At 42.6% G+C, this 26462-nt stretch overlaps 2 protein-coding genes across 4 annotated transcripts in view; both read left to right on the top strand.

Annotated features, from left to right (window-relative positions):
* Window positions 1–9021, top strand: part of LOC139412422 (centrosome-associated protein CEP250) — a 14071-nt gene extending 5050 nt beyond the window's left edge. Inside the window, exons 10-11 of the mRNA XM_071159218.1 lie at window positions 8246–8306; window positions 8786–9021. Of these exons, the coding sequence (XP_071015319.1) occupies window positions 8246–8306; window positions 8786–9021 (297 nt within the window). The remainder of the gene's footprint in view (window positions 1–8245; window positions 8307–8785) is intronic.
* LOC139411434 (inositol 1,4,5-triphosphate receptor associated 1-like) lies at window positions 4896–26462 on the top strand. 3 transcript variants are annotated; one of them, XM_071157794.1, is made up of 23 exons: window positions 4896–5140; window positions 8246–8405; window positions 8786–9083; window positions 14800–15012; window positions 17119–17237; window positions 17459–17520; window positions 17891–18064; window positions 18630–18707; window positions 18832–18878; window positions 18966–19022; window positions 19282–19779; window positions 20017–20095; window positions 20620–20722; window positions 20830–20860; window positions 21529–21669; window positions 21769–21900; window positions 22562–22715; window positions 22814–22863; window positions 23065–23217; window positions 23351–23415; window positions 24219–24338; window positions 25613–25744; window positions 25868–26462. In XM_071157794.1, the coding sequence occupies exons 4-23, from the start codon at window positions 14941–14943 to the stop codon at window positions 26112–26114; spliced, it is 2514 nt and encodes an 837-aa protein (XP_071013895.1). In that variant the 5' UTR covers window positions 4896–5140; window positions 8246–8405; window positions 8786–9083; window positions 14800–14940; the 3' UTR covers window positions 26115–26462. The 3 variants fall into 3 exon arrangements, with proteins under 3 accessions (XP_071013895.1, XP_071013896.1, XP_071013894.1); XM_071157795.1 differs by lacking the exons at window positions 4896–5140; window positions 8246–8405; window positions 8786–9083 and adding an exon at window positions 9452–9458; XM_071157793.1 differs by lacking the exons at window positions 4896–5140; window positions 8246–8405; window positions 8786–9083 and adding an exon at window positions 9472–9605.

Raw genomic sequence — 26462 nt, 5'->3', positions numbered from 1 at the left:
GTAGCAGTATTAATGAGCCTATTCTATTGTAAGAGGAGAAACACAGAAAGAAACAAATTAGTTAGCCACTTTCTTTTTTATTAGTAATCCCTTTGGACGCTACTGAAATAGACCCAGCAGACTGTAACGTACACAAAGCAGTTGGCGCAGAGTGTCTGAAGGCCCCTTGGTGAGTGTCACTGATCATGAAGGTTTTACTGTGGCCATCATGGGCCTTGCCCTTGTTTTCTGTGTCTCGGGAGCCCAAGCCTTATTATCTGGGGAGGAATAGACGAAGCCCCTCAGTAGAAACACCAGGATGTAAACAGTGAACATTTGGTGTGGTTTGCTCTCACAGCTAGAGGGAAGACCAGCTTTGTTTGGTTCATACGAAAGGGAGTCATGCTCATGTGACTTCCGTGACGAGAGTCCATCTAAGCAAGGTCACAGCCTTATTGTTTATTTGTTCCCTAGCCTTCTTCACGGTCAAGTTGATGAGTTTGAAAAATCTTGATAATGCTGGAGATCAGTGGAAGTTGTTTGGTATGAACAGGCCAACTGGTCAGTGTTTGTAGTGTGTTGGTGATCAGATCACTACATTACTTCTGCAGTACAGTGTAGTTTATCACCTGACCCTTACCCCTGTTCTGCCAGGGTTTTGTGGTGATGAGTAGTCTTCTATTTGCTTAACAAATGAAGCATCTGCCATGAGAACAGCAATATGCCAGAAGCATCCTCTGATGCTCAAATAACATCACGACACTTACCTTACGCATTCTCACCTGGCAGGCATTCTCACACAACCATAGAATATGGCACATACTGCATGTAGGTACTGCAGGCACTGCAGGTGGGATATGTGATATGTGGACTACTAAAAGCCAGCACCAGGCTAATGTAGTATCTCTAGATGTGGGCTGTGTGTAATCTAGCCCAATTGATGTGACTCCTGGCTGCTTTCACTTTAGAAGGAACTCCCCATAAAAGGAGCTCTGGATGCCAGCATCGGCTCTAGCTTGATATTCAAAATCAAATGCATTCCATCCAGTAAGACAGGATGAACCCCCTGCCCTCCCCGCATGGAAATGAAGATATTTGGAATATAACTTGCAAATGTAGGCCTGTTAAGGTGTTAGTAAAAGGCCAGTATTCCAACACACTGACTGTAACATCTCCTGAAATAAGCTTGTTGGATACTAGCCTTCGTCACACACAAAACAAAAGGGGAAGCCAGAGGGTTAAATAAGGAACATGATTATGGAATGGAAACCAGGTGTGTACAATGAAGACAAAACGAAAATGAAACATGGATCGGTGGTGACCAGAAAGCCGGTGAAACATCCACCGCCGAACGCCGCCCGAACAAGGAGAGGGACCAACTTCGGCGGAAGTCGTGACAGTCTGTTTACCTTGTTATCTACATTCTACTAAGTCCCTCTACTCCGATTTACCCGTAAAACCTTAAAAACAATTTTATATCCCCTGCACATCGGTTTCATATCAACCAAGGCAGTTTAATATGGGCTTGTGTTTATTAGAACATATTAACTAGAATCCAAGTATGTTTTGTTCATACTGAACATTTTGTGCCAAAACATTTGTATTTAGTAGTACGGTAAACTGAAGCAATATTGAACATTCAGTACTGTAGGCCTTATCATTATGTACAGTATCACTTGTACAGGTGCGTATGGGTTTTCACGTGAGAAATACCTATAGGACTCCAGCAAAGACTTGTGGAGCAGGTGTATGTCACTATCAAGAGATTGGCTCAATTTACATCCACACGTAACAAATCAGCAGTGGCAGGGGCAAATGTGACATTTCTACTAGAGTCAGAAAGAAAAAAGGCTCTTATGACCGTTTATGCTTTTCTGAGGCTGAGAGCCTTTGGTGGCGACGTTGTAAAATAGATACTACACAAGAATGAAGTGCTTCAGAGATGTTTTGCCAACGTGAGGTGTGAACGGATGTTTTCCTGTCTGTCCACTGTTGGAGTTGAGTAGCTGAGATGTGGTTTCTTTTCTCAACCTGCCACTGACCCCAGCATGAATGAATTATAGATCCTTGTGATCATTGTATTTCCCTCTGTAATTAGATATCAAAGCCATGAGGACTTTTTTCAGTGATAAGGATGCTTCAAGTAGCATGTAGCATTGGTGTCATTTAGATTTTTGTTTGTTAGCAATGACGGAACGACACTGTCTTTCAGGAGAGATTCAAAAGGATATGACACAATAGGCATGCCATGGGCCAAGTGCTTTCAACCAGAGGATCAAGCTTCCCATGAAACTGGTTGCCAGGTTATTGTTGCCCCTAGAAATGGAGGTAGGGGGTGAGGTAGAGGACTTCCTGAAATACTGTCCGGTCCACCAATTAGACAGACAGCTCACTCTGTGCGTCATCCTCAGAGGAATACTGCCCAATTTAGTGCATTTTAATGGCATTCATTTACATGACATACAGTACAGTACCAGTAACATGCAAATTGAGCCCTCCTCACTTTCTCTGGTTCAAACAGGTGCCATTTATTCACGAACTGGAGGAGGCAACAACAGTGGCAGAAAGGTAAGAAATATATATATATTATTTTGTTGGTACTTTTGGTATTGTATAGGATAAAATAACAAATAAGAAAAATTGTTTGCAAGTTCATATTTTACTGTGGCTTGCAAAAGTATTCACCCCTTGGCATTTTTTCCTATTTTATTGCCTCACAACCTGGAATTAAAATGGATTTCTAGGGGGTTTGTATAATTTGATTTACACAACATGCCTACCACTTTGAAGAACTTTAAACATCCTCAACTGGGGAACATATTAGGTGTAGGCTATTAAGCTGTAAAAATATTTTTTCAATTTGTTGACTTGTTTATAGAGGAAAATGTGTTCATAAGAAGGGCCTGAGATCAAAGTCAATATTCAGACAACTGGGGTCAATGTTTTTAGATAGGATATCCAGTAAGCCTCTCTTTGTAGTAGTAGGATCTCCATGTTACCTTCTCTCCTTGGTAGAACAACATGCTCAATGCCTGTGTATTTGAGGGAGGAGATGGGATGGTTAGCTTCAACAAAGTGAGCTGCTACTGGATAGTCAATGTTCTTGCACCTGATTTTGCTGCGGTGTTCAGCTATGCGTTGTTTTAATTGTCTTTTCGTTTGTCCTACGTTGACTTTTCCACATGAACAGGTGATGAGATAGAATACTCCCTTGGTCTTACATGAGATGATACCCCTAACAGGGATCTTTCGACCTGTATGTGGGTGTCTGAAGAAATATGTTTATTATTTTTACAGCTTATTTGCATACACTTAATACAGTATGTTCCCCCAGTTGATGATGTTCCTTATATATTAAGGTTGAACCAAAATATTACATGTAACAAAAATGAAATATGAAATTATTATGTGAAATTGAATGAAACAATAATGTATGTTGATGCACAATATTTCATTATGTTTCTATATGATAACAATAGCGTAATATATTTAATATGCCATATGATATTGTTTAACAGTTTCACTAATTAATTTTAATTAACATAATAATTCTGACACACCCCTCACCACTGTCATTGGTTACACTAATTGCACTGTGTGTCTACATAACCTGGTTCAAGTATTCATGACATTACCCCGAGGAAGGCACAGTGATGCCGAAACGTTGGTAAATACCCATTAAATTGCTGGGAGATTATATATGGAGTGTGCGACTTTCTTTATTTTGATAGTTTATAATTTATTCGCCGTTAGTCAGCACCTCCACACAAACTATTATTCTGGGTGTGCGCTAGCTTGTGTTTTTTTTAAATCTACCTTTATTTAACCAGGCAAGTCAGTTAAGAACAAATTCTTATTTTCAATAACGGCCTAGGAACAGTGGGTTAACTGCCCTTTTCAGGGGCAGATCGACAGATTATTACCTTGTCGGCTAAGGGATTCGATCTTGCAACCTTTCAGTTACTAGTCCAACGCTCTAACCACTAGGCTACCTGCCACCCTTTAATCGAGTTAAATACGATAGGAATATCTAGAATGTTTTCTACAGCCCTTTCTCCTTTCCTCTCTAATCCTTTCTGGGCTTCAAACATCCAAACCTGAGATAAACAATTATCCTCACACTGTAGCAGAGGCCTGTCAGCCCATATTAGAGCAAACTGTACTGCTGCTCCCAGAACAGTGAGATACAGGCTAGCTGTGTCATTATTGGATCATTTAATAATCACACACTAACAGAAGGCCTTTTCTCTTTGTTGTGATCTGATTCCAAATGTAAACAGGTTCCATAATGTGTCTGCTGTTACTGGTTCCACCTTCCACGTACTTTATGTGATATGTAGTGTCTCCTGTTTCTCATACTGTCTCTTATGGTCTTATGGTCTATTAATTACCCCTAAAAAAAAGAAGCTTAGAACCTCAGATAATCCATAATATTCGAGAAGTTTATCAGAAGAGCTTTTTTAGTCTGTTTGCCTCTGTATGTACAGAACAGAGGATGCACATGTGTGCATGAGTATGAATGTTTGTGTTTGTCTGTGTGTTTATTTTAGGGGCTCAGTAGGAGCTACCACCTTACCCTTCATTTCTTGAGGTTATGTGACTGCTTGGAAGACTGTTTCCACCCTAAACCATGTCCTAGACTCCGATCTGGTGGGGGATGGAGGAATGATAGTTTGAGTTATACAGTGTTTTGATCAAACACACACACGTCCAAACTCTACCCTTCCCTGGTCAGACCTCTGCCTCTACAAGAATGATCACAGAGAGAAAAAAATAGTGACTTGGCGCTCCCAGGCAGAGTACGAGCTCAGAGTTGGAGCTCAGAGTTGGAGTGTAATTCAGGAGATGTGATCAGTCAGGGCTGAGGGGAGAGGAGCGGCAGCCTCAGAGAAAAGCTGTACACATACACAGCAGCAGCCCAGAGAGGCACACAGAGCCTTCTCCTTAAATGGTCAAAGCTCCCAGGAGTGAAAGAGAGGCTGGTGCTGGGAAAAAAAAGACAGGGAAAAGAAAGGAAAAGAGACAGCTAGGGATAGTTAGGTTTTCTGTGAAAAAAATCTGGGAATTACAGTTTGACTGAGGGAAGGTTCTGTCGGGTGTTTTATGTGGAGTTTATGTGGAGCTAAGCAGTGGAGGTTGTATCTCTCACAGGAGGTTACAGGTACAGCTATTGATCTATTCTCTGCTCTGTGGACAGGTAGAGATGATGTATTGCATGCATGTTTTATTTGTTTAGAGATTAGAGAGCCTGCAGCTGCATGACATGCACTTTATCATTAGTATCTTTGGCTATGTGCATCGAGTTGACAGCCATGTTAAACAGTTGCGCAGTTCATCATCATTTTGGGATTATGTTGGAATATGTATATCTCTTGTGAGGGTTTACAGGCTGTCACTTATTGGGAAGATAGTAATGGTTTGCTAAGGGAGAACAATAATTACAAGACTTGGTTGAAAGTTGCAGATACTGGGATTCTATGCATGGACCAGCAGATGCTAATGATTTATTTGTTTTATTGCGATACTGTATATAGCCATGATCGTCTAAATGGTATTGGTGTTTTGAACAAGCTCACTTGCCTCCCCCTCTATCGCTCACCATCCATCTCTCATCTTTCTCACATTCCCTCCATATCCTGTTATCTGGGATGGTGGCTGTGTAACCACCACTTCCTCTGCCGGTTCTGTACTCCCTGTGCTTCACACAACCACATTTTAAACAAATCTGGCAACAGGCAGAGAGCTTACGTAACAGGTGAGAAGGGGGTCGGAAAACGCTCTGCTCAGCTCATTTTATCATGAGGGAGCAGCGAGGCCAGCCCTCTGCCTTGCCGTGAGGTAAATCTGTGGCCCTCAGCTCAACTTGGCCCCCTCGACTCTGTTTGCTTTGAAATTTACTCTCACTGTGGACTTCCAGAAACTATCTCAGCCCAGGACATTGCTTCTAGATTCCAGTGTTGCACTGTAAAAAAAAAAACTGTACCCACAAATCTAGTTGTTTCAACTAATTGTAACTGGGTCCACAACATTTTTTGTTTCCTCAACTTGTTTACTCAAGTGTTACCTGAACAAATAAAAAGTGTTGATCCAAACTTAGCTTCAACTTGAGAAAACTTTTGCAACAATTCTAACAACTTAAAATGATGTGTGCTAAACTTTCTCATGTGTTCATTCAACAACAAAAATGTTATTTGGGCATCTTACCTAAAACAAGGCTGTGGAACTAGTTACACACACAGTGCTGTTAACATACAAGGTTTTCAACTTATATATTTGACACACATTGACATACATGATTACATTGTGCATGTATACAGTCCTTATTATTCAACATGTCCTCACCTGGGATTTGAACTCACAACCTCTTGGTTCAAGGCCTTCTGGTCTTCCTGCTACACCACCCAAATAATAATTTATATTTGAATGAACATATGAGACAATTTAAGCAAACATTGTTTAAAGTTGACTGAATTTTTGCCTACTTTTTCAAATGTTGGAGCTAAGTTTGGGCCAACACATTTTTTTAAGTTCAGGTAAAACTGACCGAAAAGTTGAGTAAACAAAACAAAAAGCTGTGGAACCAATTAATAATAATAATAATATTAATTTGAAAGAAATAAAACATGCTTTACAGTGTCTCAAAACCCTTGCAATGTTGCACAGTCACAGTACAGCAGTCTTTCTGGACTGCCTTTGTATGTCACTGTGTGACTGTTCTTTAGGTGATTGTTTTTATCAGTATCTTAGCTATGTTTGAAAGTGTTCTCTCTATGTCATCTCCTTCATCATGTACAGATATAGAAGTGTGTAGGAGTAAATACGCAGGCTTGATAAGGAGGAGACCTTCGGTACTGAACCTGACCTCACTATACCCTCACACTAATGAAAATAGCATTCTCTGGTGTTTGATAATGCACTAGAGATTTATAACAGCTGGTTATAAACGTTCATGACAAAACAATTATATGTTTATTGTAGTATGTTAGACAGGAGATCCGGGTGCATTTTGTGTTGTATGTGAGTGGTTCAACACAGCTCCAGTTGTAGGAAGTTGGCCTATCTGGACATTGTGTTTTGTGAAGGCCATAACAGGATAGTGATTTAAGGCCAGCATCCCAGAGTCGCCTCTTCACCGTTGACGTTGAGACTGGGGTTTTGCGGGTACTATTTAATGAAGCTGCCAGTTGAGGACTTGTGAGGTGTCTATTTCTCAAACTATACACTCTAATGTACCTGTCCTCTTGCTCAGTTGTGCACCGGGGCCTCGTCATTGTAAATAAGAATTTGTTCTTAACTGACTTGCCTAGTTAAAGGTAAAATACATTTACAAAATCTTCCTGAGGCTTTGTCTAAATATCCCTCTTGTTCCTAGGAGACCGCTAAACAGTCTACTTCCTCTCTTGTGAGGGATAGGTCTATTAGCCTCACGTTCCCAGCATCCTCTAGCCACGTTAGCCATGTTTGTCATGACATTTACCAGCATATACTGTTACTGTACTGTGTTTGGACTCAGGAAGCCATTCCTCAAGGAAATGTGCACTCTGGATTACTTATGAGCAAAGATAAGAGGGTGAATGTTTTCTGTTCTACAGCTTATTGTTTTTTCCCTTCTGCTTAGTGTATACTGAACACATGACACAGAATTCCTCATTGCCGGCATGTCAGAAAAATCCATTGATGCATTCTCTCTTTTTTTATTACGTCAAAATCGGCTAGATCTGATACGGCTAACAGCCCCATAAAACATTATTAAACATAGGTAGGGGCTAGGAGATGTTGAGTGTGGATGACACATCATAGTTCATGAATGGATTAATGGAAGATGTTGTTTTCGCTCTGTCAGAGCTGTGACGATTCAGAGGCACCCTGCACTGATGACAACAAAACAAGCCAAGCCCAATGTCCTGACTTTGTCCCAGACCAAAAGCACAACAGTACCAGCAGTAATGGTCCTGCACCTGCATTTTTAGGTAATAGATCCACTGTCGTCTTCAAATCAAAATCCAATGTATTCGTCACATACACAGTTTACAGCAGGTAAAATAGGTACAGTGAAATGCTCATGTGCACCTCACATATCTTCCACTTCCTTTTGGCAGGTCATACAGTGCCACCATTCATCTGCCTGTCATTTCTGCTCCTATCCCCTGTCCATCTGCTTGTTTCATGTGTTTTGTTTTCAAATGTCTGCTACTGCCTATACTGCCATGTTGTTAGTGTGACTGGGACCTCCCTGTCTGACCATGTTGGTTCCTCCCTCTCATAGGTTCCATCCCAGTGTCAGAGACACAAACACCCCCAGTGTCCCCATCACAAGTCTTCCTCCAGTACGAGTGTGCCCCTTCACTTACGTTCCCAACGGATACACTCCCCCAGTCTGCCTGTTGCAGTCACGCTGCCGCTCACACTGAGGAGAATGTAGCAGGGTTAGTGTTTATATTCTCTCTCTTTTACAGGAAGAGGATATTGCATGTGTTTAGATGAACATCCTCCCACAACTGAAGAGCTAGGCTAAGGTGAGACTGTGCAGGGATGCCACACCAGCTCCCCGATAAGTTACAGGGGCACTCAGTACATTCCTAGGAGGAAGCGGGAACTGTCAGAGGATTGCATAATGTGTGTTAGGAAAGGCCCACCTCTCCGGGTTTAGAATGAGGAGGTGGTGTTATTTCACATAGCAGGAAGCTGTGGAAGTTATTACAAATATTCAAGCTGATATACTGGTTATAATTGTGTTTGATAGGATTTTGGAGAGATTTAACTGTTGATTATGGATAAAGAACAGTGTGTTGATGTGTTTGATCAGTGTCAGATCGGAGGATCCTAGTTGCCGTGACTACTGTCAGTCAGAGGCCCGCGACTGTGGGAGTGACCAAGCATTGCCACCTGGAGACTGTGGGAGAGGCCAAGCATTGCCGCCTGGAGACTGTGGGAGGAGTCAGCCATCAAACCCAGAAGACAGTGCTGGTAGTAAAGCCTCTGAACCAGAAGATAGTGGGAGGAGCAATGCATTACAACCAACAGATATTGGGTGTGATCTAGAGCATTGTGGGAGTTTCCATTCTCGAGCTCTACCGACTGTTTAAATAACAGGCTCAGATAAGGTAAGTTAGGACTGAACACTTTTTAATGATTACTTTAATGAGGATAGCCTCTTTTATTATTAAATACTTGAGTGATTCCCAAATCATTGTAGTTCTAAATGGGCAGAGACAGAAACAAAAGCAAGTTATTTTACCCATTTAAGGTGTCCACATCCTTCCAAAGCCATGGTTTCCTACACAAAAACCCCCTCCCATACCGAGAAGCGGAGTGAGTGGTGCTTGAGTGCTGGCTGTGGGGGGCATGGGTTGGCTGATGGATAGAGAGGCAGGGCAGGATGAGGGAGGACGGCCTGGGCTGGGCGGGGTTGGAATGGAGGCAGGGAGTCCTGGAGTGAGCACTGGCAAAGACCATTAGGCTCAGAGAGGGAGACTCCGGTAAGAATGTGACCTCCGTCAACCCCGACAGAGCTCTGACTGATGGCATGTCTGATTTGGATGATTCTGGCTCTGCTGAATGACATTTTCCGAGTGTATTATTTCCATGGGCATGTTGAAATGGACAGGTTAAGTATAACTGCAATTGTGATTGCGATTGTGATTGCGATATAACTGTGATTGTGATTGCAATTGTGTGGTTAGATATGCTCGTTTTAGTGTAAATATGGTAGTTCAAACTAACCTTGCTCTATGACGATTTAATTGTGACACTGCTAACCTTTCATCCTCCATTGTGCTACCTCGCTGCCCTCCCAGTTTGATTTGCCTGTCATAGATGTTCAAATTCGTTGCAAGGCATCGGTATCTTGTTTTTCTTTGTTCATTCTCAGAATTAAACAAGTCTAACTTTAATAGCTGGAAGAATGCGTTCCTCTGGGATTCCCGTTCTCCCAGATTAATTTGGCTCATCCGCCCCCGCCTCTGGGGAGACAAAGTTCACATTTGTTTATGCACAGTGCTGTAAGCTGCAGGACTTGCTAGTCAGGTTTAACACTAGAGAGAAGCAGCTGACATGTCTGTGTGGTGGTTTGTCTGATACGTTATTACAGTAATATGCCGCTAGAGATTTGTGCTGGATCTGGAATATTGCAATGATAATTCATTGCATCATAACCAAGTTATTTGAGAGAAGGGCAAATCCATTGTAACAGAGTGACGCTGAGACTCTCTCTTTCACTTTACAATGTTTGCGAAGTTTAAAGGCCCAATCCAGCCATTCCTATCTCAATATCCAATCATTTCTGGATAGCAATTAAGTGTCTTATTAACCACGTTTTCATGCAACCATTTCATGCGGATTAATTAACGCATGAAAAAAGTCACGACCGGGCTGATGGAAACATAAAATGCCGGTACAATTGTATAAATGCCAACAAACAATTTGTTTGTTCGACATGGTGGGATCTTTTTGTGTCGGTTAAATTAATAATCTGAGAAATAGCGCTGGAAACGCCTTCATGGGCAAATATTTATATACTAACTATCATATCGTGATGATATGTTGTGTGGTCCTCCAACTACATCTCGGGAAAGCATGCAGTTTATTAACCTTTCCGCTAGCGGAACCCCTCGACAATATTCCACTGAAAAGGCAGCGCATGAAATTCAAAAATATTTTTTGGAAATATGTAACTTTCACACATTAACAAGTCCAATACAGCAAATGAAAGATAAACTTCTTGTTAATCTACCCATCGTGTCCGATAAAAAAAAGGCTTTACAGGGAAAGCACAACATATGATTATGTTAGGTCAGAGCCAAGTCAAAAAAGACAGGAGTCACAAAAAGCAGAAATATAGATAAAATTAATCACTAACCTTTGATGATCTTCATCAGATGACACTCATAGGACATCATGTTGCACAATACATGTATGTTTTGTTCGATAATGTGCATATTTATATCCAAAAATCTTAGTTTACATTGGCGCGTTACGTGCAGTAATGTTTTGATTCCAAAACATCCAGTGATTTTGCAGATAGCCACATCAAATCCCATAAATGCTCATAATAAACATTGATAAAAGATACAAGTGTTATTCACAGAATTAAAGATAGACTTCTCCTTAATGCAACCGCTGTGTCAGATTTAAAAAAAAACTTTACGGAAAAAGCATAATCTGAGTACGGCGCTCAGAGCCCAATCCAGCCAAAGAAATATCCGCCATGTTGGAGTAATAAATATTCACTTACCTTCGATGATCTTCATCAGAATGCACTCCCAGGAATCCCAGTTCGACAATAAATGACTGATTTGTTGCATAAAGTCCATCATTTATTACCAAATAGCCACTTGTTGTTAGCGTGTTCAGCCCAGTAATCCATCTTCATGAGGCGCGAGCACTACGTCCAGACAAAAACTCGAAAAGTTCCGTTACAGGTTGTAGAAACATGTCAAACGATGTATGGAATCAATCTTTAGGATGTTCTTAACATAAAGTTTCAATAATGTTCCAACCGGAGAATTCCATTGTCTGTAGAAAAGCACTGGAACGAGAGCTAACTCTGTCAGGACAGCGCGTCACAAGCCAGAGACACTCTGCCAGACACCTGACTTATTCAGCTCCCATTCCCCCCTCCTTAATAGCACGTTTCTAAAGACGATTGACATCTAGTGGAAGCCTTAGGAAGTGCAACTTTACCCCATAGATACTGTGTATTCGCCAGTTCACCAGCCCTATACAACTTCTGTGATTGTTTTCAATCAAAATTAAAGCTTCTCAGCAAGAGCAATTTCTGAAGCAAAAATTTTGCTAGGACTGTCTGGAAGTGGTCTGAGTGGGGATGGGAAATCTGAAAACTAGCTGTTATTGGCAGAGAGGAACTCTCTTTCTTACTGGTCTATTATTAACACTTACAGCCTAGTGATGTCACCAGGCAGACCAAAACAGGCTGAAAGTACAGTTCAAACAGCTCTTATACTGAAAATGCATTATTATAATTTCCACAATTTCACAGTATTAGTCCAACTTCATAGTGTGGAAATATATATCAAAACACAGACAATCTCATTTTTGACTGCACTGAGCCTTTACCAAACCGCACCCCTATACACAGAAGTCTACGTTTAACAACTGCCACTGAAAATGTTACTAAAACACATTTATTAGAGGAACAGTGCAGATGCAAAGTTTGTTAACAGAATGACAGTAAAATATCTCTCAGTTTTTTTTCCCAACCCTGCTCCTCAAGTACCCCGAACAATACACATGTTTATTGTAACCCTGGACAAGCACACCTGATTCAACTTGTCAACTAATCATCAAGCCCTCAATTAGTTGAACAAGGTGTGGTTGTCAAGGGCTACAACGAAACTGTGTGCTGTTGGGGGTACTGAAGGACCAGGGTTGGGAAACACTGCTCTAATCTATGGATTTCACATGGCTGGGAATACAGATATGCATCTGTCGTCATAGATACCTTAAAAAATGGTAGGGGGTGTAGATCAGAAAACCAGTCGGTATCTGTTGTGACCACCATTTGCCTCATGCAGCGCGACACTTCTCCTTCGCATAGAGTTAATCAGGCTATTTATTGTGGACTGTGGAATGTTGTCCCACTCCTTTTCAATGGCTGTGTGAAGTTGCTGGATATTGGCGGGAACGCTGTCGTACACGTCGATCCAGAGCATGCCAAAGATGCTCAATGAGTGACATGTCTGGTGAGTATGTAGGCCATGGAAGAACTGGGACATTTTCAGCTTCCGGGAATTGTGTACAGATCCTTGCGACATGAAGCCATGCATTATCATGCTGAAACATGAGGTGATGGAGGCGGATGAATGGCACGACAATGGGCCTCAGGATCTCGTCACGGTATCTCTGTGCATTAAAATTGCCGTCTGTAAAATGCAATTGTGTTTGTTGTCCGTACCACCATGGGGCACTCTGTTCAGCAAACCGCTCGCCCACACAACGCCATACACGCTGTCTGCCATCTGCTCGGTACAGTTGAAACCGAGATTCATCCGTGAAGAGCACACTTCTGCAGTGTGCCAGTGGCCATTGAAGGTGCCGAACTACGATGCCGAATTGCAGTCAGGTAAAGACCCTGGTGAGGACGACGAGCACGCAGACGAGCTTCCCTGAGACGGTTTCTGACAGTTTGTGCATAAATTATTTGGTTGTACAAACCCACAGTTTCATCAGCTGTCCGGGTGGCTGCTCTCAAATGATCCTGCAGGTGAAAAAGCCAGATGTGGAAGTCCTGGGCTGGTATGGTTGCATGTGGTCTGAGGTTGTGAGGCCGGTTGGACGTACTGACAAATTCTCTAAAATTACGTTAGGGGCGGCTTATGGTAGAGAACTTAACATAAAATGATTTAGCAACAGCTCTGGTGGACATTCCTGCAATCAGCATGCCAATTGTATGCTCCCTCAAACCTTGAGACATCTGTGGCATTGGGTTGTGTGACAAAACTGAACATTTATTGTCCTCAGCACAAGGTGCACCTGTGTGATTATCATGCTGTTTAATCAGCTTTTTGATATGCCACAACTGTCAGGTGGATGGATTATCTTGGCAAAGGAGAAATGCTCACTAACAGGGATGTAAACACATTTGTGCACACAATTTGAGAGAAATACGATTTTGGTTCATATGGATAATTTCTGGGATCTTTTATTTCAGCTCATGAAACATGGGACCTACACTTTACCTGTTGCGTTTATATTTTTGTTCAGTATATTTTGGTTAGTACGTGAAGTGGATCAACACCCGATAGTATAATGATGGTAACAGAAATCAGATCATGGGTCCTTGATCTGGACTATACAGAAATGCAATTGTGAATGTCATTTATATTCATGGTGATACAACCTGAATGGGTACACAAAGGTAGAGAAATGTAATATCCTCCTTTGCATGTTTGGGTATTATTCTACACAGACCGGACCAAATCTGTACCAATCATAGACGTCTATGTTTCACAAGTTTGGACATCGTGCAGCACAGTAGAGAACAGTAGAGCACAGTACAGTACAGTAAAGTACAGTGCAGAAGAGTCCAATCAATTATAGTGTACTCTACTTTACTGTGCTCTACTGTCCTGTACTCTGTTGTACTGCAACTGTGGTTTATGACTACTATGATTTTCCATTTTGGCCAATTCAATTGCAGTCATTATGTTGCAGATTTTTCAATCACTCTGTTACCAATATTATTATCAGTAGAAACATTATAACTAATCGGTAGGTCTACCATTACTTGTTATTTCTGTGAAATGTCATTATCCTCCCTCCTCATGAGGTCTTTACTTCAACATGATTGTTTTTAATGTATTTCTGATACCTTTTTAAGACTTTTTCTGGAAGATGTTTACTAAGACCCCTTTTCCTTCTGTTTATCCACAAATCAAAGTTTTGACTTATGTCACATTTTTTTAAATGGAAAATGATATAGACTTTCATTTGACACCAAATGTGATATGTAACCCATAAGCGTCACATGTTGGTGCTCATTGGTCCTTTTACACGGAGATGACCAGAACAGTGCAACTGCAATACTATTTACAGACTTTGAATGTATGTATGTATGTATGTCTACAAGGCCCTTTCCTTATGACATCATAGGTTTTTGTCTTCCAACATCAAAGTTCAAACAGACATAGCCACCACCAGTTGGCACACCTGTTCAAGCAAATGTATCTATACACTTATCCTATTTGAGGAAGCGTCATGCTTCTTTGTGGTTTCCCAGATAGTTAGAAGCTATCAGAGGCTGCCTATTCTCACTTGTACCTGTGTGACTTCCTGCTTGCATGCATATAATTCTGGTTTCAGGAAGGAGGGGGCCACGAGTTGTACTGCTTTCCCTGGGTTCAGACTGAACAGCAGTTAGAGGATTCCCCTACCCAACCCACTCCAGCTGAGAGTCCCTTTTTCTTCCCCCTGACACGACCCCGAGCCCCACAGCCCCCTGTTATGCCCATCCTCCCGGAAGAAGAGGAGGATTCCCCTGAGGAGCTCGACAGTTCCTCCAGCTCACCCAGCACAGTGAGTACCTATCCATTACATTAAACCTTCCCTCTAAAGCTGTGGTATGTTGCACTCAGAGCTATACATGACACTATCTCATTAATACAGAACCTAGAACCTCAGTATTGACAAGCTATACTGATTTGCAATGAATGTGTGAGCAACAATAGCATATGAGCAATATGAGCATTAGTCTTAGCTCATATCTATGCTCATAGTGTTGCTCACATATTCATTGCTAATACATGTTAGTGTGTTTTGGATGTGTGTATCTTTAGTAACAATGAATCCTTTCACTGTCTTTAACCAGACTTTAATTCATTCATGATTTGAGTTTGGGATTCCTGTGCTTTATGGGTGCGTTTCATCCACTTCTATTTTTGGCTCAGGAACAAAGCTTCACTCAGCAGTGAAAATATGTAATTAATCCCAGCAAAAACATGAGCAGGATGTTCTTTCCTCTTCTGTCCAGATTACAACCTTTTTTTCCCAGAGCCTCTTATTACCTGTTTTTTGTGTTGATGAGATAATTTGCACTGCGCTGGTGGTCAAGACAGGTTAGCACAGTGTGTCCAGACCACTCCAAATCTTGGCTCTACTTTGAAGACTGCACTGTCTCTCGTTGTTTTGTTCTGTCATCTGTTCAGATCCCGTGTGACTCCCCACCCTAATGTTTATTGAGCTGAGTACTTGTACTTGTACAGAGCAGTGGACAGATTGGATGTTTTATGAGTCTCTGAATGTGGCTTTGCCTAGTCCAGTGTGTCTCCCAGAAAACATGCTCTTGAAACTCTGTTTTTGAGACAAAAAGTAGAGGCTTCCTGAAAGCTGTCTGTGTACAATCAGGACCTATATACAGATTTGTGTTGAGCGGATGACTGCCTCACCAGAACCACAGAGTTACACCTCCTAGAAGTATACTGTCACTCGTTTCACTCAGTCATAAACACGGCCTAGATAAGACTTCACTGAGGAATGCAATGAGCCTCTGTAATCTAACCTGGGGGTATGGCAGCCGTATGAAATGATCCTCCTTTATTAAACAAATTCCCTGGCCTTTCAGTTTTAGACTGTTACAGGGATAACATTTATTCATATTCTCTTCCAGGACAAAGGTCACAGTGAAGCTCTCAGTGAAGGTTAATTTAATGCCTCCCTGTTTATTTGCATAATTTTCTCTGAGGATAGAACTGGGACACTAGGATATAAATAAAACATGTACAGGGTATATAAGCCTGACCTTTTAATGTTGGAAATATACTTAATATGGTTGACTTGGTTCAAGTGAGTGTTCATTCTGTCCTTCCACTCTCCTGGGATGCTGAGGTCCAGTGAGTTCAGGATGTGTTTAGTCCAGAGGGACGTTGTCTAGAGTTTCTGATGTTCAGGGGTTCAGGCTGTTGACATTGTGCTGCTGAGCTAAAAATGCTGCTGCTGCTGGAAACCATGGACCACCTCCTAGTCAACAGAGCTAAGTGCCTCACTGAAATACCCACCGATCACAGAGGACCACAAGTGTATTTATTTTCCCCTTAAAAGTACTTTGAAATGGGTATGCCTTGAAGTCTTTTTCCTCCTGCGGACTCCACCACGATCCCCATACAGTCCCAGCCATGGTCAACATCAGGGAGGGTCTAGAGAGACATAAAGGTGTATATTTGGCTCTGTCTTCACATTAATATCGACATTAAAAGCTTATGAAAACACCAAGTCTTCAATTTGGGGAACCAAGTCACCAAACATCTCTGTGAAGGTGTGTACACAATATTTTATAGATGTGTACATAAGCAGGAAGGTTAAAGGGTAGAGAATGAGAAAGTGCCTTTGCGGTGACACAAGCCAATTGGTGACATGTTTACTCAAATGTCTCTGTAATCCTTGTGTTGCATGCTTTTATGTTTTGAATGATTTAAATGAAAATGTTCCCCAATTTACGTCATTGCAATAACAATATCCATATCTATGAATTTGCCTTCTATTTGAGAGACAATATCAGATTTTTCTATGGCAGGATCCCATGTCTGCGATCCAGGTCCCTCAAAAGTCCACTCAAAACCTTTTGCATGCAGTCTAGTTCTGGTCTTGCTGCATAACCTTTTGTTTCTCACATGTCTTTCTATCTAGTATACACCAGTTGAAAGTAGAGCAGTTACCGTGGCGATGCCTGCTCCCACCATTGTCTTCCCAAAGCAAGCGACCGTGACCGTGGTCCAAGCAGATGGTCGCCCTCTGGAGCAGACCAGGTACATGTGTTATTTAATCCTGAGAACAGGACTGTTCATGTCAAAAAGGCTTGAGAGCAAACCACCTCTTGAAAGATTTGCCACTTTAACCAAGCCAGGATCGAGATATTTCTAGAAAATAAAATCCGTCCTTCTTCAAGTGTTTAGAGTAGCTAAATGTAAATAAAGACTGTGTCGTAAGAACACGCCGTCTGTTAATTTGAAACGTTTCTCTTTCCCAGACCACACAGTCCCAGATCTCGCTTGTCCCGAAACTCCCTGGGAGGACCAATCACTACTGTCGGTGGGTACAATCAAATACTTAAAGGCTAAATATAGCCTTGTGTTACCAAAACGTACATAAGTCCATTGTTCAAAATGTGAGTTCCATTGGGATTTTTTTCTTCATAACATTGCATGGCTAATTTAATTCCATCTATTGAAATGTCTAAGTTTGGTCATCAGTTTCTGACTTGTGCCCTTTGTCCTTAGAAAAGCATAGCCCAAGCTCTCAGCGCCGGGATGCTTCTGCTTTGATCACTATTGATGTTGGCTTGTTGCTCTGTGCTGAGTTCAGAGAGAATACTATTGGTTGTTGCCATTTGTCTCTTATTGTCTCTGTTTGTGTTTTAATTACGTGTGTGTTTGTGTGTGTGTGTGTGTGTCCTTCTCAGACAGTACAGGCAATGTGATAGACCTGGTGAAAGACCATCTGCCTGAGCTGCAGCTCTCAGTGGAGGACCGTCAGAAGAACCTGGTGCTGCTGCAGGAGGCCAAGAAAGTCAGCGACCGCTTCCTGAGCCGCAGGGGCCGAAAGTCCACCTGCAGCCTCTCTGAATCCCCCACAGGTGAGAGACACTCACTGGTTTACAGATTGGTATACAAGTGAAACAGGGAAATATACAAGTACTTTATGATAAGTCTTACTGTATAGTATACAGTATGTAAGACAGAGGCAGAAAGATGATACAAGAAATGTCACGTTATTAAGCTCTTCAGTTTAAGACCACTATTTGCACAGTAGATGTTTAGTCAGCTGTTGAAGTGTAGATTTGGTTGAACAATATTTTGACTCTTAACATTGGTTATGAAATACAAGTGAAACAGGGTCCCTCAGGTCTGCTAGCTGAGTTGCGTGAGTGAGTCATTGTAATTGCAGCATTTTTCTATCTTGACTTCCGGAGTTATCTGAACATCACGTACGTGCCCTCATGCCTTCGTCTTGCAGCATTCTGAATGCACGCCAGATAAGTCCAGTCTTCCATCACGTAACAGACTACAGTGACAGATATCAAATGAAGTCCCAATAACTATAGTTTTATTGTTGCGTTGTTATCTGGGAAGCGATGCTGATGCAGTATACTGTACTTTCATTGTCCAAACATAAAACACGTGTGTGTGTTTTATCCACAGGTCTTTCTCCTAACCACACACCATCCTCATCACCTGTACCGTCCAGAAGCAGCTCTCTTATCACAGCCCCTCAAATAGGTACATATTTCTGTCTGTTAGAGAATACTCACTCTCTTCAATGGAGCGCATGAAAAGCCTTGCTTAAAAATATAAAAAAATGCATTTAATTAAACAGCTTTTGTTCTAAACCTTTTTCTTTCAGCTGTAGCCACAGAGGTGAACTATGCCCCCTCATCGCCTGTCAGCCTGGTAAGACCAGTATGGATTTCTCTGATGCACTCAGTAGTGGTGTCAACACTATGTTGATGTGTGTTGTTTTGTGTTCCTCTCTGGCAGCGATTGGAGGTTCTGTCTGCGAGGGAGCAGGCTGACACCAGTACACCAGAGCATGAGGTAGCACAGCACTCTCACCACCACTCTCATTCTCAAGTGGCACCCTGGAACAGTTAGTCATACATGAAAATGCAATACGTAGTTAGTAAAACCTACATGAGTTTATACTCCAGAATAGCTATGCTCATAGCTATGTTGGATACAATAATTCATTTACGGTAGAAAATTGTAAATGTTGCCATTCTTGCTCTCCAAGAAAATCTTATTTGTTTCTCCTGAATTGACAGTGTTTAAGGAATTATGATATTGCTGTTTTTAGAGCACCAGGAGGTTGGTGGACTGGAAGCCCAATGAGAAGCGTAAGGTGTCCTCAGGCACCCTGGCTCCCCGCTACTCTGGCCCCCCACCCCCCAGGGAGCCCAATGGGGGCCAGAAGGAGAACTGTGACCCCCGGGTAACAGCTAAGAATTGCCCAGAACCAGTACTAGTCAATAAGCCAGAGGAGGGTCTGGTTCGAGCCCCCAACCAGGCCCCTGCCACTGGGGTGGCCAAGCCTGTCCCTCGGCCCCCCACTCAACAGGCCCCCTGCACGGCAGAGATCAAGACAATCGGGGCATTTCCTCCCCTCATGAGAGCTGTGTCCTGGGACACTGTTGGAACCCTCAACGCCAGGAATGGGGCACCAAGTCTCCCCCCTACAAACGAGGAAACCTTCTCCTTTCAAGACAAGACCCGGGATGCCCTGCTCAAGTCCTCTGGGTACAAGGACTTCCCTGTACAGCCTGTCAACGTGCAGAAGTTGTCCAAAATAAGAGAGGTACGATGGGAGTCTTTTAAGGACCGGGGCTCATCCCTTGAGTTTCACCTGACAGCATTAATGTGACATTTATTGCATGTTTTGGGGATTTAAAAGCCTTTTAGTAAATGCTAAAATCATGAGAGAGAATGTTTTGTTCTTGTAATGTTTTGTTCTTGTAAACATCTTTGTGCGACACAGTTATTACAACATGAAAGCTCTTAAAAATCTAAATGTGCACTGTTCTTCTGTATACAGGAGCACAAGCTGATGTGGAACCAAAGCATTGTGGGGTCAAAGTTGGCAGACTTGAATGAAACAGCTGAACAGGAAAGAGGTACTGTGTTACCCTGTGTCTGACCTGCAGAGGAGACAGTGCTGTGTAACAGACCATTGGTTGTGGACAGTAGACTTTTATCTAGTGAGGGGGAAAGGAGTCAAGGCTCCCAGCTACGTCACAGGATGCTAGTCCTTACTGACCCCGCGAGATTTTCCTTAGAACTGAGGGCATGTTCTGTTCTAAGTTTGCACAGAGCTGCAATTTATTGGCAACCTGAAATGTTATTTTTAGTTTGCACCAGCAGATGGTGTGAGTGTTAACTAAAACATGAGAGAACCCAGTCAGCTAATATTGGTTTGCCCAAACTTTGAAAAGACATCAGTGAAGTAGTTTGTGATCCAAGAAAATTGCAGTACAATGTTTCTCAGAAGTAGGTCGATTATCGAAATAGTAATCTGATCATTTAAATAAATTTGGTTTTCCCATAGAGACCAGATTGCCACGTTGTAACTATCTAATGGGTGTGTGTGTGTGTGTGTGTGTGTGTGTGTGGCCTGGTCCCTCTCTTCTGCCCCCTGCAGGGTCTCCTACTGATGAGGAGGCTAAAGAGAAGTCAGACGCCATGCCCAACATCTCAGACATCATGCTGAGGAAACTCAAACTGCACAGAGGGCTACCAGGCTGGTGGGTATCACAGTATTTATACTGACAGGGAATGACCTTTGACCATATATTTAGGTTTTTTTCTACTTATATACTGAACCTATATTTCCTCTCTGATTATTTTGTAGTGCACCTCCACTCACGGAAAAAGAAGTTGAGGTTAGTATCTACTCTGGAGAGTGTATTATACAACAGTAACAGTTTTATAGTGCATGTTCTCCCCCTGTCTGTGGCCTCATGAATGTAATGTACAGGAAGCCCCTAGTCCCTACCCATGATTGAGACTAATGAGAGCCTTAATGATTTCCTGTCTCTAAGAAGAAAATGCAAACATGGCTGTGTTGTTTGAGTGCAGAGCACTTGGCCTAGGCTATAGCCCCGCCTGCCTATACACCCAGACACCGGTTCCACCCAGGGGGATACATGTTGTGCACTAGGACAGTCGAAGTCCCCGATTTCCTCTCAACGCCTGTCTCGGTACTCTGCGACGATGTTTGGGATTCTGCAGCAAAGACCGTTTGATCATGACAGCATGGCACCAGGAGTTCATCTGTCAGCATCGCTGCACGTTATAGGCTCATCTAAGGCCTGGTAGCAAGCAGCACTGTCAACACACTGGCTAGTTGGTGCTCTATATGGCAGCTGGGTAGCCAGCTGGTGTAGTTGTGCTTTACATTACCGCATACTGTACATTGCTAGCATAACAGTTATGTTACAGTTTTGTGGAGGTCCAGTGAGTTGGTGTGTCACAGTCCTTAATAATGGTATCTAATGTGCCCCTGGTGACGGTTTAATGAACATTAAACACAGTCATATCCTCCCCACAGAATGCGTTTGTTCAACTGTCGCTGGCGTTCCGGAACGACAACTACACTCTGGAGACACGGCTCAAACAGGCGGTGCGGGAGCGGACCCTGACCGAGGAGAACACGGAGAAGGAACTGGAAGAATTCAAAGGCTCTCTGAAGGTCAGCCTTTAGTCGGCCATGATGACACAGGAAAATAAATGAGTTGTGATTCACTTTCACTTATAAAAGACCTGTGTTTTGTTGGTGTTGTCTCCTCAGTGCACGGCACCACAGTGGAGTAACATGGAGCAGCGGGAGTCTTACCAGTGCCTCATAGAGACAGTAGCAGTACTGCACCGTCTGGCCACCAGGCTCTCCAGCAGAGCTGAGATGGTTGGAGCAGTCAGACAGGTACTGGAACGCAGGCAATAGGATAGGATAGGCCATCCGCGGGGTACACTAATGATTCGAGGAAACCCATGAATGAGAGAAGAAAATATTGAGTGGAAGTGAAAACTTTTCCATGATCCTGTCATGAGAAAAACACTTTGGGATGTTCAGGGCCATGGGTATGTTTGTTTTTGGACAGATAAGTTATGTTTATGAACGATTTAGTCTGATGTTATGCTTTCCCTCAGGTTATCGTTCACGCCAAAGCCAACTCCAATAAATTACTAGGGAAGGACTCAGGGGTATGTCCGTTGCTAGACGTCACACAAGTCCCTTGTGATTTATAGACTAACAACATATTGCTGCTGACCCCAGAACTGATCTCAGACCTGACATGATGATGGTTTTCTACAGTGTTGGAGTCTCTCTCTCTCTCTCTCTCTCTCTCGTGTGACTGTATGGTTAACTCTCCTGCCCATAGAGAGTAATGACTGTTGTTGCTGCTATCTAGAACCTAAAAGGGTTATTTGTCTGTCCTCATAGGAGAACCCCTTTTGGTTCCAGGTAGAACCCTTTTGGGTTCCAAGTAAAACGCTTTCCACAGACGGTTCTACATGGAACCCAAAAAGGGTTATCCTATGGGGACAGCCAAAGAACCCTTTTGGAACCCTTTGTGTGACAGGAGAAACGTATGAACAAGGCCACAGAGGTGATGATGCAGTACGTGGAGAATCTGAAGAGGACCTATGAGAAGGACCACGCTGAGCTGATGGAGTTCAAGAAGCTGGCCAACCAGAACTCCAGTCGCTGCTATGGAGGATCCATAGACACTGGAGGTACACCTGCACAAACCCTTTATCTCCAGTGCATGATAGGCGAGTTGTTGCAAAATGTTGATTGACTTAAACTGCATTCTCCTGTGTCCTTTGGTTAGATGATGGAGTCCCACGGCCATCCAGATCAATGTCGCTGACCCTGGGAAAGGTTGGTGCTGTAGTGTTGAACAGAGTGTTTCCACTGGGTTTGTTGTTGAGAGTATGCACTGGATTTGACTGGTTATATCAGGTTGACACATCTCAATATATTTTTAAGGATAATCCCCCCAACTGAACTCTCCCTCTATTTTCTTCTTCCCTCTATCTCTCACCCTCTCTCTCTCCCTCCTTTCCAATTGTTCCTTATCAGGCTTTGCCCAGGCGGAGGGTCAGTGTTGCGGTAGTCCCCAAATTTAACCTCCTGAACATCCCTGGTCAGACCCCGGTCATGGCAGGACCCGGCCCCAGCGTTGCCATGGGACCCAGCCCCCAACCCACCATGGGCCAAGCACTTCCTGTCCTGGTATGTTTTCTACCCAATCACAACCTTCTCAGCCTGTCAACCTGACCACATGATTAAGTGGTAATATCCTGTCTATTTAAGTTTATTGGTCTGCTTCGTCTACATGCATGTTGTTCGTTCTTGTTAATTACAGTGTGAAGCCAACAGTGTGAAAAGCAACTTTCCCACTGAGCCTACACATCCAGCTATAGATGAGAGGTATGTTCCTCCATCCTCTGTCATAATGTTGACCTAATGCATACCCACAAATATACTGTACATACTGTACTCAGCACAATCTATCTCCTTGCCTGTATTGCCTGGTTCCCAAGGTCAGTTCACAGCGCTGTGAAACAATGGGCGATGCGGGGCCTTAATATATGTAAACCCTTATCAGAAGACATCTTGTGCTGTATCAGAGTATTTGCCTCATGTACTTGACCTTCAGGAAGTGTTCCCGGGGGAGTAACTTGATTAATCATTACCATCCGGATACCAGGGACCATACACAGCAGATAACTGCACTACCCTTATGCAACTCCCAGATTGTCTATGCACCCAAAATAACTATGCAACATTCCATAAAAACCCAACTGCAACTGGCTGATGGGCTATTCTGAGATGTAATCTAAACATTTGGGCTGGGGAGCTTGACAAAAGCCAGGAGAGAGGGAGAGGGAGAGGGAGATGTGCTCTCTTAATTCGCCCCATGCCAAAATCTCAGGATCTCTCAAAGCAAGAGAGACAATAACAATGTATCAAGTGTCTGCTCAGTAAAAGCCAGGGACATTTTAAGAGTCCCCATGTACACATTTTGCCTTCGTACTTGTTTTTTACACAAGCTTACCTGGCAGTGATGGTGCCATCCACGCACGCTGCCTTTCAACTGCGTTCCAGCCTGTCCATTAACACAAGGCCACAGTGTTATGATGGAAAGCCTAATGACCATAATGCACTCCTCTCTCTCATAATGTCTGTTGGTAAAATGTTCTATGTGTTTTTTCCGCTATGAAACAATGCAGTGGAAAGACTGTGGCAGAGCAGGAAGCTGAACCATCTGCCCCAGCCAAGCCCTCCATCAACCTAGAGGAGATCAGATCAGAGATCAAGGCAAAGATCGAGGAGGAGGCCTACAATAAAGGGTGAGGCCCTTTTCTATGTACTCACTCACCCTGACCACCCACAATCATACCCACAGTCACACACCCTGTGCACGCTGACAGACGAGTGGCTCAACACGGGCTGTACTGTACTGACATAATAGCCCCAGTACATAATAGAATATGAATACTCAACGAAATATACTGTACATTCAGTATAGTCAGCATTGCAATAAAGTAAAGTAGTTTATACACCACCATTCAAAATTTTGGGGTCACTTAGAAAGGACAAGTACATTGTCCATTGAAATTACATCAAATTGATCAGAAATATAGTGTAGATATTGTTAATGTTGTAAGTGACTATTGTAGCTGGAAATGGCAGATTTTTTTATGGAATATCTGCATAGGCCCATTATCAGTAACCATCACTCCTGTGTTCCAATGGAACGTTGTGTTAGCTAATCCAAGTTTATCATTTTAAAAGGCTAATTGATCATTAGAAAACCATTTTACAACAATGTTAGCACAGCTGAAAACTGTTGTGCTAATTAAAGAAGCAATACAACTGTCCTTCTTTAGACTAGTTGAGTATCTGGAGCATCAGCATTTGTGGGTTCGAATACAGACTCAAAATGGCCAGAAACAAATAACTTTCTTCTGAAACTCGTCAGTCTATTCTTGTTCTGAGAAATGTAAGCTATTCCATGCGAGAAATTGCCAAGAAACTGAAGATCTCGTACAACGCTGTGTACTACTCCCTTCACAGAACAGCACAAACTGGCCCTAACCAGAATGAAAGAGGAGTGGGAGGCCCCGGTGCACAACTGAGCCAGAGGACTAGTACATTAGAGTGTCTAGTTTGAAAAACAGAGGCCTCACAAGTCCTCAACTGGAAGCTTCATTAAAGAGAGCCCGCAAAACACCAGTCTCAAAGTCAACAGTGAAGAGGCGACTCTGGGATGCTGGCCTTCGAGGCAGAGTTGCAAAGAAAAAGCCATATCTCAGACTGGCCAATGAAAATAAAATATTAAGATGCGCAAAAGAACACAAACACTGGACAGAGGAACTCTGCCTAGAAGGCCAGCATCCTGGAGTCACCTCTTCACTGTTGACGTTTAGACTGGCGTTTTGCGGGTACTACTTAATGAAGCAAAACAAAAATGTTTATTTTCTTTCAAAAACAAGGACATTTCTAAGTGACCCCAAACTTTTGAATGGTAGTAATGTGCCACTGCTGTGCCACTGCTGATACTTCCTCTACTATCAGCTCATGTGCCTTTAATGAGAAAACAACTGTAACGTTCCAAACACAGCTACCAAGAGGGACTGAAGAGAAGCAAAGAAATCAAAGAGGTGGAGGAAGAGGAGGAGAAAGTAGAGGAAAAGCCAGAAAAGAAGGATGAAGGAAAAGGAAAAGAAATCACCAGAAAAGAAAAGTTCAGCAGGTGATTTTCACTTCATGTAGATCAATTGTAAATGAATTATTATGTAGTTATACTAGCCGCTGTATAGTGACTGGGTGTATACCTTGAATTGTTCTGAATCCCCTCTCAATTTTGCCTTTACAGTAAGGTTGAAGAGGTCCTAGTTGTCCTTGACCGGCTTTGCCCCAAGATCTTCCGCGGTAACCGACTTCTCTGGATTGTTTTGACGTTGTTCCTGGTCACGTTTCTGGTCGTCAATGTTTTCACATACTTTAGTGATCGCTATAATAACCATGGGGACATGTCGGCAGAAAAAGCCATGGTCCAGGGCAAGAAGAAGATCTTTGAACTGAATGTAGGAGTACAGCCAAAGAATCCCACTCCAGAATAACAAAGAGCCTGTCTCATACTTCTCTCAGTCCACAGACAATTCTTTCCATGATACATCACCATACAAGAGCTGAACTTGAATATAGGGTTTTGAAGGGTTTGGCGATGTATCTTTGGGAGCGTTTATTGAGTTTTTTTTATTGGTTTCAGAGGATAAGCCTTCTAATGATCATAAACTTTATCAAGGCATATTTATGTCGTGTTAGGAAAGCTGTCCAAGTGTTTGTGATGGTGATATATGATTGTTGCTTAGGGGGCCAAGTATAATAGTGTGATGAAATATTTTCTTATGTACAGTGAGATCCAGGACTTTGGATTTTAAATTATACAATGACTATGATGTTAAAAA

Source organism: Oncorhynchus clarkii, chromosome 6 (genome assembly GCF_045791955.1).
Source record: "Oncorhynchus clarkii lewisi isolate Uvic-CL-2024 chromosome 6, UVic_Ocla_1.0, whole genome shotgun sequence".
Classification (NCBI taxonomy): domain Eukaryota; kingdom Metazoa; phylum Chordata; class Actinopteri; order Salmoniformes; family Salmonidae; genus Oncorhynchus; species Oncorhynchus clarkii.
The sequence above is the reverse complement of the archived record's forward strand: the minus strand, read 5'-3'. Positions and strand labels throughout refer to the sequence as shown.